Source organism: Lepisma saccharinum, chromosome 3, assembly GCF_977018435.1.
Source record: "Lepisma saccharinum chromosome 3, izLepSacc3.1, whole genome shotgun sequence".
NCBI lineage: Eukaryota > Metazoa > Arthropoda > Insecta > Zygentoma > Lepismatidae > Lepisma > Lepisma saccharinum.
Genome location: NC_139231.1, coordinates 75,411,670 through 75,427,178, shown reverse-complemented (window position 1 = coordinate 75,427,178; position 15,509 = coordinate 75,411,670). Strand labels below are relative to the sequence as shown.

Sequence of the window (15,509 nt, the reverse complement as noted above, 5' to 3'; positions counted from 1 at the left end):
GCTTCATTTAGACGCTACGGAGTTTCGATGTCGATATCCTCCAATGCATACAACCACACTGCGCTAGTCCATGTTTGTCACTAATGGATTGACTATGCAATGGCGATAAAGCAACACACGTAACCTATCCATAAACAATCTGGTAAGCTATTTGCTGGGAGTATCTGAATAAGTCTCACGGAGCGAGCTTTGAACTTACAATGTTATGGGGGTTGTCCTATGAGCCAGGTTGAGAAACTCACTTGCACTTGAGGATCCGTGCGGTGCGAGCTTCGCGTCTGCAAACTGCACCTCAAACCACTAAGCTGTAGAGGTGTGGGGGAGCAGCTTGCGATGAGAGTTTTTTTTTTAAAAAAAATACTGCAGGGAAATACGCCCTCTTTCTCACCATTAAAATAATTCCGCACTACCATATAACTTATTGATTTGGTGTTTCAAGTCCACTTTATGCACAGTGAGGCTAATTGAAACTGGACCTACAGTTTAAAGTGGGATCCTAACCACTATGTGTTTCCACCGGGTATCGAACCCGGGATCCCTTGATTACAAGCCAACGACGCCACCACTGCGCCTTCGGGGAGGTCACACCATGTAACGGGCAAATCAGATGACGTGAGGTTTCCCACTACACGAACGCGACCTACGAAGCCTCCTGCCACGTTTACTTCCTCCTTTCTATTTCTCCTACAACGCTACAGTATCTCTTCGCCCGGAAGTGATTATTTTTACATATGCCTATTTCTTTGTAAACCGAAAACAATATTAATATAATAGGACCAATTCTCTCAGGGGCGCCGAGACGTTTATGTTTTCCCACTTTTTCTTTTCTTTTTTTTTTTTTTTTTTTTTTTGCTTATTCGGCGCCACTTTTGCGCTTTGCCTCAGCGCCTGGGACGATCGACCTCCTATCAGGTGAAGCTCTTGGCTTAGGTATTTGCTATAATTTTGGGGCGTTTTTCTGCTACTGCGACGATGAGGATGAATGGATTAAATTGATGGAAGGACATTCACAACACACAGAACACAACAAGCCCCACAGATGATTTTACTGGCTTGTGGGCTCAGACGCATGAGCCAGGGAGAATGCAATCCAGGATGTACTGCGTGGAAGAAAGTTTGACAGACCAACCCTAAGATCCGCGATCTACATTTCTTCTTGAAGCCTCATGATGTACGAAGTTATATTTAAAAAGGCCCCCAAAAAATTGCCTTGTACAGGAATAGTTTGCAAATACACAGGTGACGGTTACTGGGCAAGGAACAATGGAAATTGGAGATTAGATTGCTACTCAGGGAACCGTCCAACACCCTCCTGTCACAGGTGAACCTTTCGCAATCGTCTGTTCGTGTTATGAATGGCTTCGAAACATGAGCGCCTGTTACAAACCCAATGAATCACAATGGCACGTGCTGAACCAACCTTAGACGTCAAACCTCTGCACCGAACGTCGTAAGTTCAGAGTGTTGATTGGCTTTGTTTAGTATTGCAGAAGAACATCGCATGAAGTTTCCTTACGTCAGAGTATCTTGTTCCGTGATATGTTGGCGGCATAATTGTTCAGTGAGAAAGCACTCTGATAGATGCGGGGTGTACGGTATACAGCGTATAACAAATTAAATACAGCGTAAAACACATTAGTCACACAGCAAAAAAAAATAAAAAATTAACGACTCTCGTAGTGTAAAAATCGTGAAAACACTAAAAAAATCACTTCAAATTTGCATTATTTCGCGACTTTGTATGAAGGCAAAATGTGTTTAGCAAGTTGCTTTATCCACTTGTAAGCCTTATACGCAGTTTTGAGTAACAATTAACGTTTTTCGGTGTTGCCGCGATTGTCAAAATAAGCTCCCTCCAAGTAGGGCACAAGATAAAACATTTGCGGATGGTTACAGTTTTATTTTCTTGCTTGGCTTGAAAATGGCCAGAAACTGATAAACAACAGTCACTGTCATTTTCGAATTCAGAACCCCCCAAATTCCATTTTCCAAAAAAACGGCTGACTTTGTTTCTGTAAAATTACACTGTACGAGACGGGCCCGGTAAGCCGCTGCCCGACTGTGGAAAGTACACTTCAGTTTACATAAAGTGGTACATACTTCAAATATTCAAGCCTACAAAATGTGGCACTTATGTAGGGTTACCAGACGTCCGGTTTTTCCCGGATATGTCCTACATTTTAGCCTTATGTCCGGCGTCCGGGAGGAATTTGAAAAATATCATAACTGTCCTACATTTTGCGTCACATAATATTAATTAGGATAATACGCGTTTCAGTTGAACAAAGATAAATCATGCAAGTTACAAGTCTATGGACTACGCTCCAAAATTCAATAGTGAAATTTATTTTGATTCAGTCATTGCCCAAAAAGAAAATAGAAGTTTCTGCTAGAAGAGCAATGGAAGCAATTAATGAACAAAGTTTTGGGGCCACATTCTGATGATGTCACTGTTCAGTTCCTTAGTGGAATTTCTTGTCTTGGGGTTTATACTGATGGAACAAAGTGTTTCTCATTCTTATTCAATATTTTTATTATAGAGCAGGGGGTATAGAGAACGAAATTAATTAACTAAAAACTACCGGAGATGAAACTTCTGGAACCATTTCAAATTACAGTAATTGCTGAATATATGTTTGCCATTACAGGTCATAATGCAAATGTTGAGAGAGTGCTTTCATTACCATCAGCACAACATTCTCATTAGATTCATATTTTTTTTTTCATAAATTCTGTAAAATGTTTGGTACTGGTCCCTATAATTTCAAAGAATTTGACTGTCCAGTCTCTCGTAAATATATTTTGACTAAAACTGAAATTTTGAGAAAAATTGGCTCATCTGAGAAGTGCCAGTAAAACTTGTAGTAAGAGGTGCATTTTTTAGTATGATTACAAGTGCCAATTTAAATTACTTTCTAACATGTTCTAGAAATATGTATTATTCATTGAGAATGCTTTGTGTCCTACATTTTCACTTAAAGTCCTACATTTTGGGACATTATGTCCTACCTTTCCCTTATAGCGATCCCTAACTTTATGTGAACAGCAGTGTACATATGCGAAATTCGTAAAATCTTTATGCTAAAAAGAATTAAGTCTATATTCTCATTCAGCAAACATTGCATCAAAATTATGAATTGCCTATTTAAACGTAGGTTACTTCTCTCTCATTCAACGCTGCTTTTTGAAAATTAGTTACAATCAGTGGCGTGCCCAGGAGGGAGTTTGGTGGTTTTCATACCCCCCCCCCCCCCGCCCAGTATTTCTAAAAAAAAAGTCAAATGGAAGAAAAGATGGCAAAATGAGGACTGACAACTAAGAAAAAGTACACGTAACCACCCTCCTCCATTTCGAAAATTCTGGGCACGCCACTTGTTACGATCAAGTGACTGTAACCATGGACGTCTGCAGGATTTTTTCCAGGGTGGGGGGGGCAAGTAAGGTATTTTTTCCAGGGGGGGGGGCAAACAAGGCACATTTTCCCCAAAAATAGTGCTCACTTAAAAAAACATTGCTTAAATTTGAATTTATGGTATTCAAGCAATAATTAACACACATTATTATGACTAAAATGAAATTATGTGTGTGAGATACCTAATTTTTTGTTGACTTTCATTTTCCAGGGGGGGCACGGCCCCACCTTGCCCCCCCCCTTCCGGACGCCCATGACTGTAACTACTGCGATAATGTAGGTGCATCGACGAACCTTTTCGGAACAGGTGAATAATAATGCCATACACCTATTCTTGCAAAATATGAAACCTAAGTGCAGGCGGCAGGAAAGAGTTTCTGGCAAAACCACATGGCAATATCGTCAGCTGTTGTCGCTCCCTGACCCCTCCCCCCCTCCTCTATGTAGTATTTGTTTTCGGCATTTGTATACGTGCACGAGAGGGGGAGGGACCGTACTTCGCTCGTCTGCTCACAGAGGTCACGCCGAACATCAAAACAGCAGCGAACACGCATGCGCACTTGAAAAGGGAGAGGAGGAGGAAGGAGATGGTATTCTTCTTAAGCTTTGACACCACCGCTGCCAGTCAAGAATGGGATATTCCACGCGGCTGGATCTAAGAAGATCACTGTAACATTCATGTAGGTCGACACGCCAAGTTTCAGTGCAAAATAGCCACGTGTGTTCGCTCCCGCAACGCAAGCAAAGCACGGGAAGTTAACTCTGGGCTGCTGCGAAGCTAAAGCAGAGGACATCGGATCCGACCGTCGTTTTCGACCTCCTTTTATAGGTATTGATTCCATGCAATTTGAGGTGGACGGTACCTCCAACCAGTTACGTTGTGATCTACCCTCTTTGATGTTGGTGAAGTGTGAAAGTTATTCACATATCCAAGTGATAATCCAGCAGTGACAGTGTGTGTCTTGTGTGCAAATCTGTGCTGTTCCTGACGGGTAAACAAAACCTCTCGGGGGCAAGACTGCCTAACATGATATTTGGTAGTTCACGAATGACTTATTGCATATATTCGTCTTATTATTCAATGTAAGTATATAAAGGGGGGGACAATAAAGCGTAATATCCTATTTCACTGATGCATCATCAATAAGTGTTTTTTTCTATTTTTTTGAAATGGCATTTCGCGCAGTTTACCTCCAATGAAAAATGTAAACAATGAGATTTATGACAAGATTTATTTGTTTGGGTAACTATCTATGCTGTGTCCGTAAATAATGATTAGCACTGTTGAATGAATAGAAATTGTATTTTCCTCTCATTACCACAATCCAGTCCAATTTTCAAGAATTAATTACTCCAGTAAAAAGACAACTTGACAGGGATTATAGTGGCAGGTGGTGATAACACCGGAAAGGAGACAAGTTTAACAGAAACTTGGGCTTACATGCCTGTTATCAGGGAGCTGCAAAAGCAGAAGATAACAATGTTTGCACATAAAACATTGTTCAAACTTGAAAGGGGTGAGGATATGTGTCAAAGCTGATGTGCTCTTGTAGAAAAACTGGAAAAAATTACTCTTTGAATAAAAACCGGATATATATTTTCACAATTACAGTTCAATTACATTTAGTCGCTGAAACTTGCTGGTTACTAGCTCTTCCAATAAATCGTATGGTGAAATATGCTTTCAACATAATTTTAGAAAAGTGTGTTTAATGCAACTACATCAGAGTAGTTAGCTCAATGCACATGCAACATTCAAATGTTTTAATCATATTCCAGGATAAATTCAGTAATAAACATTCTAAAACATGGTATTCAAATTTCAATTTTTACTGAAAATTTTGTGCCCATCTTTGCATTTTTTACAGAAATTATTTTGTTCCTGGAAATATTAACAGAAAAATTTAAGTTCTTTTTATGCCCTTCCCTGAAATCTCTAATATACAACACAAGATTTTCCTGCTTGATACTGAGTTAGTGGGTCAACAATAAGAAGTTAACCAAAAACAAATTAGTGGGTATTAATCAGAAATTGGGAAATTAATATTTCATTGAGAAGCCAAGTGGTTAGCATTCTCGTCTTTGGTGTGAGCAGTTTCAGGTTTGATCACCCGAGAGCTAACTATATATATATGATCACCTGAGAGCTAACTATATATCTATATATATAAAGGGCCACGGTAGTATAGAAAGCCAGAAAATATTAGTGATAGAAATTAATCAGCTGACAATGTGTTCTCCAATGAAAAGCTAATTATTAGACCTAGGCCTTTGAAAGTCTGTTATACCGCAGAGCTAATACCCCAGGATTCTTTAAAACATTGTCAATCATAATAGTTTGAGGATTTCACTTATCGAACACAGGCTTCTGCAGCCTGTTATGTTGCTACAGTGTGAAACGTTGCTGCTGATTGGCTCGTTTGCGAGTAACATATATCGCCTGTCGCTTCAGTGTAAATTCTCTCTTACGAATCTGCAATAATTACAAGGACGAGGCTTTTCTACAATGACATCTATTATCTTTTTGAATTTTTCTTATATTATGTTGCTTTCTGTCTCTTTAGGCTAATTGAAACGATACAAAATGCAAAGATGATGATTACATGAAATTGATTAATGGAAACTTAGAAAGGAAAACTCGTGTCCACACTAGGGCTCGACCATAGAACTATCAGTGGCGAGAATATGAATCTACCACTCAACGTAGTTAACCCCTAATATTGCTCACAAATCATGCTTCATAGTTACTTTTACTCTTATCTGCACAAATATAATTAATGTTTATTTTAAATTAAATTACTTTTAGTTTTCTTGAATGAAAGCTGGTGGATTTACAAGACAAAACAAAAATAGCAACATGAATGAATGACCACAGCAGAAGAACCTTTTCTTTAAAATTTGACAGTTGCAGTGCAGAACTATGTGATGCAATTTTCTATGGTCACTGGCCTTTCCGAGAAAGGTCCTGCTTCAGTTTATAACAATAAACCCTCTTCAACTAATATTAATATTATTGAAACTTTTCCACCCTCAATTTACATGAAGTTTTGTATGTTTCTCTAAAAACAGAATTGTAAATTTCCTGACATTCAAGGGCAGCTCTTATACTTTGGTCCATATTAATGTTCTGTAAATTATATTAACAACCCATTAGTTTACACAATTTTCACCACTGACAGTTCTGTTGGTCTAGGCACTACTTACAGCACTTTACATAATATAGGACTACTGTAAAGACATCAAATTTTGCATTTATCAAGTAAAATGTTTCCTCTTACAGTAGGTTATATTTCAGCTTGATGATTTTGTGTAGTACACTTGAAAACAATCCGGAAGATTGAAAGGAACTTCGTGTTTCTTGGACCACTAGGTCATCTCACTTTTTTTTTTTTTTTTTGCAACACACCCCTTTGCTGGGTTTTTCATCTCAGAAGCTGAGCTATGAATGAGAAAGTGTGTCTCATTCTTTGCCTTCACCCTGAGGCTTGATTCACATCTATGCTCAAGCAACACTCAGGTCACTGTCCCCTCACACTCTGCTCACGGTCAGGGGGTAACCACACTAGTGGTCAAGGTACAATCAACGTGAGTCTGGTGTTGGTTTCTTCACAGAGTACACAGATTTGTCTGTATAAAAAGCTTGCCGATTGTGCTAACTACAATGTTTCAGAGATTTTCAATGACATACTTGTCTGTTAAAGCACTGGCATTAATTAAAAGGAAACAGAAGAAAAAGAATTGTGAAAATGGGGATTGATTGATTTACTTCGCTTTTATACCAGTTTTGACTAATTGGGAGGATGAGGATGCATTGTGATATGACGAAATGGATGAAGGGACATCACAAAGAACATCCATGCACGCTGTGCTAATCACTCGGCCACGGAGGTCTGCTATTAAAATATAATACTGTTTATTGATATACTTCGGTTTGAAATCGGCAATAATGTGCAAACTAAATGTCAACAGTGGTAAACACTACTTTGTCGGTTTAGGTTTGGCATGAACATTTTCGGGCTCATTATTTCATATTAACATTGTTGACATTTCTTTTCAGAAAGTTTCTGACACAACATGTGACAGATAAACATCAGGTTCCAAGCCTAGTTTCAAGGACCCGATTGTTATGCACATTGTGTGAAAAGTAGTCTTCCTCGACTAAAAAAAAGGCATAATTTTGTATAGTTTTTGGTTTTCCTAGACTAAAAAAAAGGAATCATTTTGTTTAGTTTTTCGTAAACAAAGAAAAAGTTCGTTATTAATCTAGATTCAGAGCTAGATATCAAGAATGATTTTTTCCCTTGGCAGAGGGTTGACCAACACCTCCTTTCCCTTTGCACACACACAAATGACACTTTATTTTGGGATTTTTTTTGCAATCAATTTTATCTATACTCTGTGTTTCAATAGGTCTTCGACTTCTGCCTGCTCATCTTCTACACACAAAACTGGGTTATGTATCCTCTGCAATGGGGCTGAAGACTGCTACTGAACTGGGGGTTGAGCAATACAGAAGTTCACATCAACGATCAAGCTCCGCCCTCTCACGGTCCAGTCAAACATTCTTTCCATCTGATCATGACCGAAGTGTGAGCTGAGCGTGATCGAAGCGAACCTTGACCGGACCACTAGGTGTGAATGCTTCTATTTAAAAATCATTTAACAGTATTTGACGGCACCGTGAGCAGAGGGTGATCAGAGCATTACTTGAGTGTAGATGTTAATCAAGCTTTAGGGGTGTTGATTCTATAGAAGGCCTTCCAAAGAGCTCTACAAAGCTTCAAAACATATCCAGGAATAGTGCAGAACGATGTTCAGTATTTGCGCAAAAAACATGTGTAGGAACTGATAAATGTGGAAAGATTCATGCAAAGTACAGTGTTTGCATGATCCAGGAAAGTACGGTGAGCATCATCTGCAGGCAATATGAAGAATAGAGGCAAATATAGTGACACATGCATGATTGCATCTCGGACAAATCAACTAACATGAGGACCACACTGAATCATGTGTTTTAGTTGTAATTTTGACTGCTGATGCAATGCAAATGAAGCACAACAGCACCTTATTACTGCACAGTTTATTAATTTGATAATATTCATCCCTCCCAAAATAAAAATGTTTATTCATTACCATTTTACAGTTACAATATAAAATGATTTCACTCATTCTCGTATTTAGCAAAGTTAGCAAATACATATTTCTTCATTCCACAGTCACTCTTAATTACATTACGCAAAAGTTTCACAGTTATGTAGAAGAGAAGACTAGATGTCTCTTCAAGATATTTTGAAATTAAATGTCAGGTAAATTTTCATATTTTATGTATATAATTTCATTTCAATGCCAGCACAAGCATTTATCCTTCATTATAAAAGACTGATAGGTCTAAAGTAAGATTCATACATGCTTATTGCAAGAATTTTGAATTCAGGTAGTGTTATAGGAAAGAAAAATGTTATTCTTGCCCCTCCCTGGAGATGTGGATGGCTTTGCAGTTATAAAGTTGAAGAGGTATTGAACATATTTGACATGTTCTCCATATCTGCAACATTCTACTGCACTATCTGAAGGCATGCTTCATTTTAATTTTGTCTCTAAATAAACACTTCTTCATTATAAACACTGCATGTTGGCTCTGGAGTTGAAATCAAGTCTTAAATTGCACATTGCTCAGTGATTTTTAAAAACTGATTCTCTCACAAAAGTACAACTATATTTCCCGTTGCTTCTGTCTCCCCCAAATCTATCATCTTGCTTACCTTCGCAGCCAGGTACGGGTGACTTACAATGTAGTTTAACCTCTTGAGAATGACTAAATTTTCTAAACTTAAGATTTAGATTAAGTAAGCTTAAACGTATTTCTCCAAAACAAAATATATTTCATTTTTTAAAAATTTACTTATATACATACATATGAAGGGGCATGACATACTCAAAATTTAAAGCAAAAGCTAACTAACTCTCTAGCCTTCTTAAACCCGAAGGTTCATGGCTGCAAGCAACACAGGCCTTCCAGTCCCTATCCTGAGCAAGATCTATATGCTCTTTTCCATCCTTACCAATTTCCTTTAGGTCCATTTCAATGTTATCCCTCCATCTTCGTCTTGGCCTTCCTACAGGTCTCTTACCATCAGTTTTCCCAACAAGAATCCTGTAAACTCTTCTTTCCTCTGCCATTCATGCCACATGGTCTGCCCACCTAAGTCTTCCTGATTTAATCATTCTAATAATATCTGGACATGAATACAAATTATGTACTTCTAAATTATGCAACCTTCTCCACTCACCAGTCTCCTCATCCCAGCAAGCTTTATTTTTGATTGGGTGCCTCCCAATAGCATAGCGGTAACGTTGTTGCCTTGTAATCAAGGATTCTGAGGTTCAATACCTGGTGGAGAGACACAGGACTTTGGACCCCACTTTAAGTGTAGGTACATCCGCGATTGGCCCATCTATGCATAAAGTAGCCTTAAATAAACTCAAAACTATTTTTTTAATAGTTAAGAATTTTAAAATGGGTTTTTTAAATGCATGGAAATGTTCCCTACCCCCAATTCATATAATGAGAATTATTCATTGTAGAGAGTTGTTTTTATTTTGGATGGGATGTCTATGGCGTTCACAGGAGATGCAATATTTACATTCCATCTCACTACAGGTGCTATTGGAAGAAAAAGTGTAATTTACTGAAGAAAATAACTTTTTGTAGAGCCCCTACATTAGTCTAAAGTGAATAGAAAATTTCCAAAATCCAGCACTGCTATATACCTATAATCATGCTAAGTATAGTTGAAAATTGTTGTATAGTTTATCGTAAAAATAACAACAAAAAGCAGTGTTACCAACTATTCCTAAGTAGTCTATTGGTTATACTAAAGGCAATATATCCTAATTTCACCATGAAAGACCACTCTTTGAGAAACAACTGCTATTTTTTTCTTTAAAAAATCTGAAATCCCCCCTACCCCCAAATGTATTTATTTAAACTTTTGTCCACCCTTGTTTGACCTCTATTTAGAGCGTGGCTCCAAAAACGGTTTGCAACAGTAGGACATACACTGTACTAACTATGCGCTATATCTACAAGATTTACCAGCTCAATGCTAGACTAAGGTACTTGTCAGCAACTATCATCATTTTTTTAGTATTGCGTAATTCAATTAAATTTTTCTATTATCAACAAAACTCTGCATGGCTATAGGACCTTAAAAGTACTACATTTTAGAATTCTTGTTATCCACATCATTTTATGGGGGGGGGGCCACAGTGGACTTCAAATACAATTTTTTTGTAACATTTAAATTGTCTTCTCACTATTTTTTTGTTGAATGGGATACCATAATATTCCTTCCCTCAAGTACACGATACTTTCAGGAGGAAAAAAAACAACTGTCTGTGGTAAATAGTTTTGCTTCTGAGGTTGTGTGTGTGTGCTGCGCTGCACATTTCAAGAGTGCATGCTCGAAAAACTTCCCGGCCTCTAAGGATTAAAATTGTGCTGATTCAAGTATTTTGATCCAAGGTTTAAAACAGTGCATTTCTCCTTTTGCATTCTGTTTTGTAACATGCATGACACACAACAAATATCAATATCTGTTTTAAACATCTGGGATGGCAATGGTCAATATCTCTTTGGAAGAACCGATAGTTGGCACAAAGTAGGCTACAGTGCATTGTGAATATTGCTATATTATATATGTACATTAACCAGTAATTCTGAGCCCTCACAATATGTTATTTTTGTCTTTTTACATTCTTTTCTGTAGCGCACCGTTGCAAATTTAAGGAATAATCATCAGCAAAATAATTTGGCAAAACTAAATGCTGGGTGTTGCAAAAGTTACATTTCCCTTCTCCCTACCTACATTCTTACTTGAGAATAAACCAAAATAGAAACCCCCAAGAAAACTGTTTGCTAATGTGTAATTCAAATTTAGTCGCAGATAGGTTTTTCATAACAGAACCTACATTTTAAAAGTGGCATCCAAACCACTGAAATCTGCTCCCGTGAGAAACTGAATCTGATCTCTTGTTTACAAGGCAACTGCTTAAATAGTTGTGCTATTGGAGTACAGCTGTAAATGTTACACTTCTATTATAATTCTTTTGCACCCTTACTTTTTATTAGTATAGTACCATACAAACTGGGTATTTTTTGGTTTTTACATGTTTATTTCTTTAGTGTTTCAATATTGTTTGCATGTTAGTTTAGATTTTTTTTTTTTTTTGCTGGGACACTTTCCCTGGTACCTTAATGTGACCCTTTGTTCAGCAGTCAATTGAGACAAAACTATTTAAGCTCTTCCAGAAAGTGGAGGATGGTGATAAGACCAAGAGGGTCAAGTAAATAATAAACAACCCGTGGTGCAACAGCCTGTGAAGCCCAGGGCCTACCTACCAACTGCCGGCCTCACTCCCACCTGTGGAGGTGGGAGATCATCCAACCGGTTACAGGGTGAATTGTGATTAACTGACGAACCCCCGGCCGTCATCGTAGGTTTTCTGTGACTGGGTTACGCTACTCATTCGTAGCTCCCCAATTTCCTCACAATGGTGGGTGGCCACCGGTCCCATACACAGGCTGAATTCTCAGGAGACTCAAATCTGCTCGCTCAAAGAATGATGCCTTAGACCGTACGGTCACATTGCGGGACAAGAGGGTCAAGAGTTTCACAAAATCATGATTGGTAAAGATGAGAAGGGCACCCAGGTTCGATTCCTGGTGGAAGAGAGCATTGTGAAGACGGTTGGGGAGCAGACTCTGGAACCAAAAGTCAGTGGCAATGGAGCTGAATGTGCTGATGCACAACACCCATTGGGAGAAAAAGCTGCCGAACAGGTCTTGACCCACAGGAGACTGTTGCACCATGAAGTTTAGTTTAGGTAAAGATAAGAGGAGGCCAAGGTAGCAAGTAGAGAGGGTACCTCAAGTGGTCCACTCTCTCTGGTGTTGCTGATGTAGTAAAATTGAGGAAGGGAGAATCACAGAGCTCAAGTAACCAACATGCTCTATAAAATTGAAGAGTAGGGGAAAGCCAGGCGTAATTCCTTGAAATCCCTTGGTACACCATATTGGAATACATATTCCTCCTATGTAACCTTCTTAATACAACATTCTATAATGGGCAAACCCTGACAAAATGGAAATATGTTCTAGACAATTAATATATAGTCCTGGAATACAAATTGACTTGTCGAAAGAAAGCCTATCAATTCTCTCAGGCTATCGACCAGGTTAGTTCATTGTTCATCACTGGGAAAGCTTCAAGACTTAATATCATTATCATTTATTATTTGAAGTAGGGTTACACTTAAGCTTACAGTATTTTTACACGGATTATCTTACTATAGAAACAGCTTTTTGCCCTACATAGATTAATTTGTTAAGCTATGCAATTCTGCTAAATGTTTACCTATCAAATTAGAGAAGCACCTAGTCAGAGAACTTATCTGTAGTCCATGTTGCCACACTCGAGGTAAAATTCCCTACACAAGAGTTAAAAATTGTTTCATAAATAGGTTGTGCGGCAGCAGAAGGAGTAAGAATTTGAGACCATCCGAGCACTTGTTGTGCTGACGTTTCGTTATTCCATACACATCTTGCTGTTTAATAGTACATGTGTGTGTGTGTGTGTAAATATATTTATTATACATGGATAATTTAAAATGAGTCAGTTTAAATGGGTATTTAAGTATGATATTAATAATATAATTTTCTTTTTTGCCAGTGTGTACGTTGTACAATGCTCTCTGATCCAAAATGGAAATCATGAAGAAGCAACATACGTGCTGTGACTTGCTGAAACAGGAATTACTGCCAAAGATGCCACAGCATCGACAGCCGCAGACACTGCTGTCATTGTGCCATTCCCAAGTTGCTGCCGACCTTGTCTCCATTTGTCGGTTGCTGCAGATTGCAGCGCAAGACTCGTCGGCCGGCCACATCCTCGCAATTGCAAAGCGGAAACTTCGACCACAGTATATTTCTCAGTTGCCTGGACCAGTGCGAACGCAACTTGTGGAAGAGGCTTCTCGGCTCTTCGCTGCACCTGCCCCTGACGGAAGCTCAATAGGAGCAGGCCCGGCACCGTTGTATCTTTTGGCATTACTGCTTGCACCAGATGTTCGTTCATTAAGAGTTGAATTATGTTGTTATTATGGCTGTAGTCATCAGGCTGCCTTGTTACGTCTTCTTGCAACCGAAGGCAGGGGACTAGAGACCTTAGAGCTTGCTCGTCCAGCTCTGCTTAGGCTGGATCGAACTTTGTTGCATTCTGCTCTTATCTCGGCACCAGTTCTGCGTCATTTAATTCTAAAGAACATTGCAGGTGATGGAGTGTTGCAAGTAATTGGTGCATCATGTCCCCATTTGGAAAGTCTTGATGTAGCACACTCAAGACAAGTTACCGATGCAGGTTTAAGATATCTCTTTCTGCAAGTGGAATTACGAGATAAATCTACGAAAACTTCACCCAGTGTTATGGATTGTTCCAGTGGGGGGAAAGGTGACCGAACTGACCCAGGGTGTAGTGGGTGGGGACGATTACGGATCCTAATGAGATTGCTTCCTTGGATAAGGTTTCATCGGGGAGAAGGTAAAAAAGATAACCTGCTCCTTGAATACTGTGAAAGAAGGAATCCATTGTGTGATACTCTGCGTCTTCTGAACGTAGCAAATACTGGCATTACTGCTGCAGGAATTTTGCTTGTTTTGCATCACGTTCCAAACCTTGAGTCACTTGGAGAGTATGGTCACACCGGACGAGCACTGGAGATACTGGATCGTGCGTGGACAGCTGCAGGAGATGCATCCATATCTCCACCAAATTTCAATTTGACATCAGCACACAGCTGTCGTACTACTCTTCGGAGACTGGAACTGTTAGCGTTTACTTGCCCTCGGTTGCAAAAGCTAACCGTTTCTGAACCTCACCATTTACCATCAGCTCTATGTTCATTACCTGGACTTACATCACTGTACCTCCACTCCATCCCACCTGAAGCAATGTGGGTGCAAGACCTATGTAGTTACCTTGAATTACAAGGTCACAAACTACAGGAACTGACACTGCGTTTTGCACATAAAGAATTCACAGCTTTGTTAGATCTCTCGCACATAATTCAATTTTGTCCAAATTTACATCTCTTCATTAGTGACAATGCATCAATTTATTGGAATGAAAAGACATCCAAATCTGCTATTCCACAACTTAGACATCTGGTTAGTGTTCAACTTGGTCGTGAGGTGAGTGGACACGCTGTGATAGAACTTCTCGCTTGTGCTCCAAAATTAGTCACTGCACATTTTCACAGTTGTCCAGATTTAAATGATGATCACATCATGCAACTCACTCACGCAAATGATACCTATGACTTGAAACAGTGGAGTAGGAGTCCAAAAGTGTCTATTTCGCGTGACCTGGAATGCTTCTATGTGTATGAGGCTCCGCTATTGACTGCTCCATCAGTAGCTGCAGTGTTAAGTTCATGTGCTTACCTTAACCGTATCGGAAACTTAAGTAAGTGGGGACTGGATTGTGAAGGGCTGCGATGGATCCACAATTTAGTCCTTGGAAACAATCTAGATCTTGAGCTTCATGCAGGATCGCATTGGTTTTGTTCTCAGTGTATCCCTTCAGTGTGATTCATGTTTTTATGTTGCCAATTACAGTGCCATTAGTTAAATATGCTTCATATGTGCCAGGTAATGTCTGTTATTTTTTGAAAATGCACCACCCCAACTATGGTGATTCTTGAAAGTTTCAACAAATCAAATAAGTATATTTTTTTATTAATAAAAAATGTTAATTTACCATCTACAAAAGAAAAAAAATCCCCAACTTTTCCAGGTTTTTCAAACCATATCTTTAGGGCAATTAATGTACAATACTTTAGCTAAACACACACTTGGAATCCCACATATAATAAAATTTAAAACATTAAACTATTGTTTCATGTTTTCGCAAGTTAATAATAAGTGAAAACACTTTTCTAAAAATTCATATCAATTGTATTGTAAATAATACATAACTATATTAAAAATATAGTAATATATTAGTCCAATAATTATCTATCCAACACATGCAAAAGTTTC

The 15,509-nt window shown here is 38.7% G+C and overlaps 2 protein-coding genes across 3 annotated transcripts in view; one reads left to right on the top strand and one right to left on the bottom strand.

The window, feature by feature from the left end:
- TTLL5 (Tubulin tyrosine ligase-like 5) overlaps positions 1 to 15,509 on the bottom strand; it is a 335,902-nt gene that overhangs the window by 194,079 nt on the left and 126,314 nt on the right. The window lies entirely within an intron of this gene.
- On the top strand, positions 3,990 to 15,231 carry LOC145985160 (uncharacterized). Its single transcript, XM_083118838.1, has 2 exons — positions 3,990 to 4,495; positions 13,144 to 15,231. The coding sequence occupies exon 2, from the start codon at positions 13,176 to 13,178 to the stop codon at positions 15,057 to 15,059; it is 1,884 nt and encodes a 627-aa protein (XP_082974964.1). The 5' UTR covers positions 3,990 to 4,495; positions 13,144 to 13,175; the 3' UTR covers positions 15,060 to 15,231.

Bases quoted from the DNA above. Each gene is read 5' to 3' on its own strand.
- LOC145985160 (XM_083118838.1), top strand. From the start codon at position 13,176: ATGGAAATCATGAAGAAGCAACATACGTGCTGTGACTTGCTGAAACAG.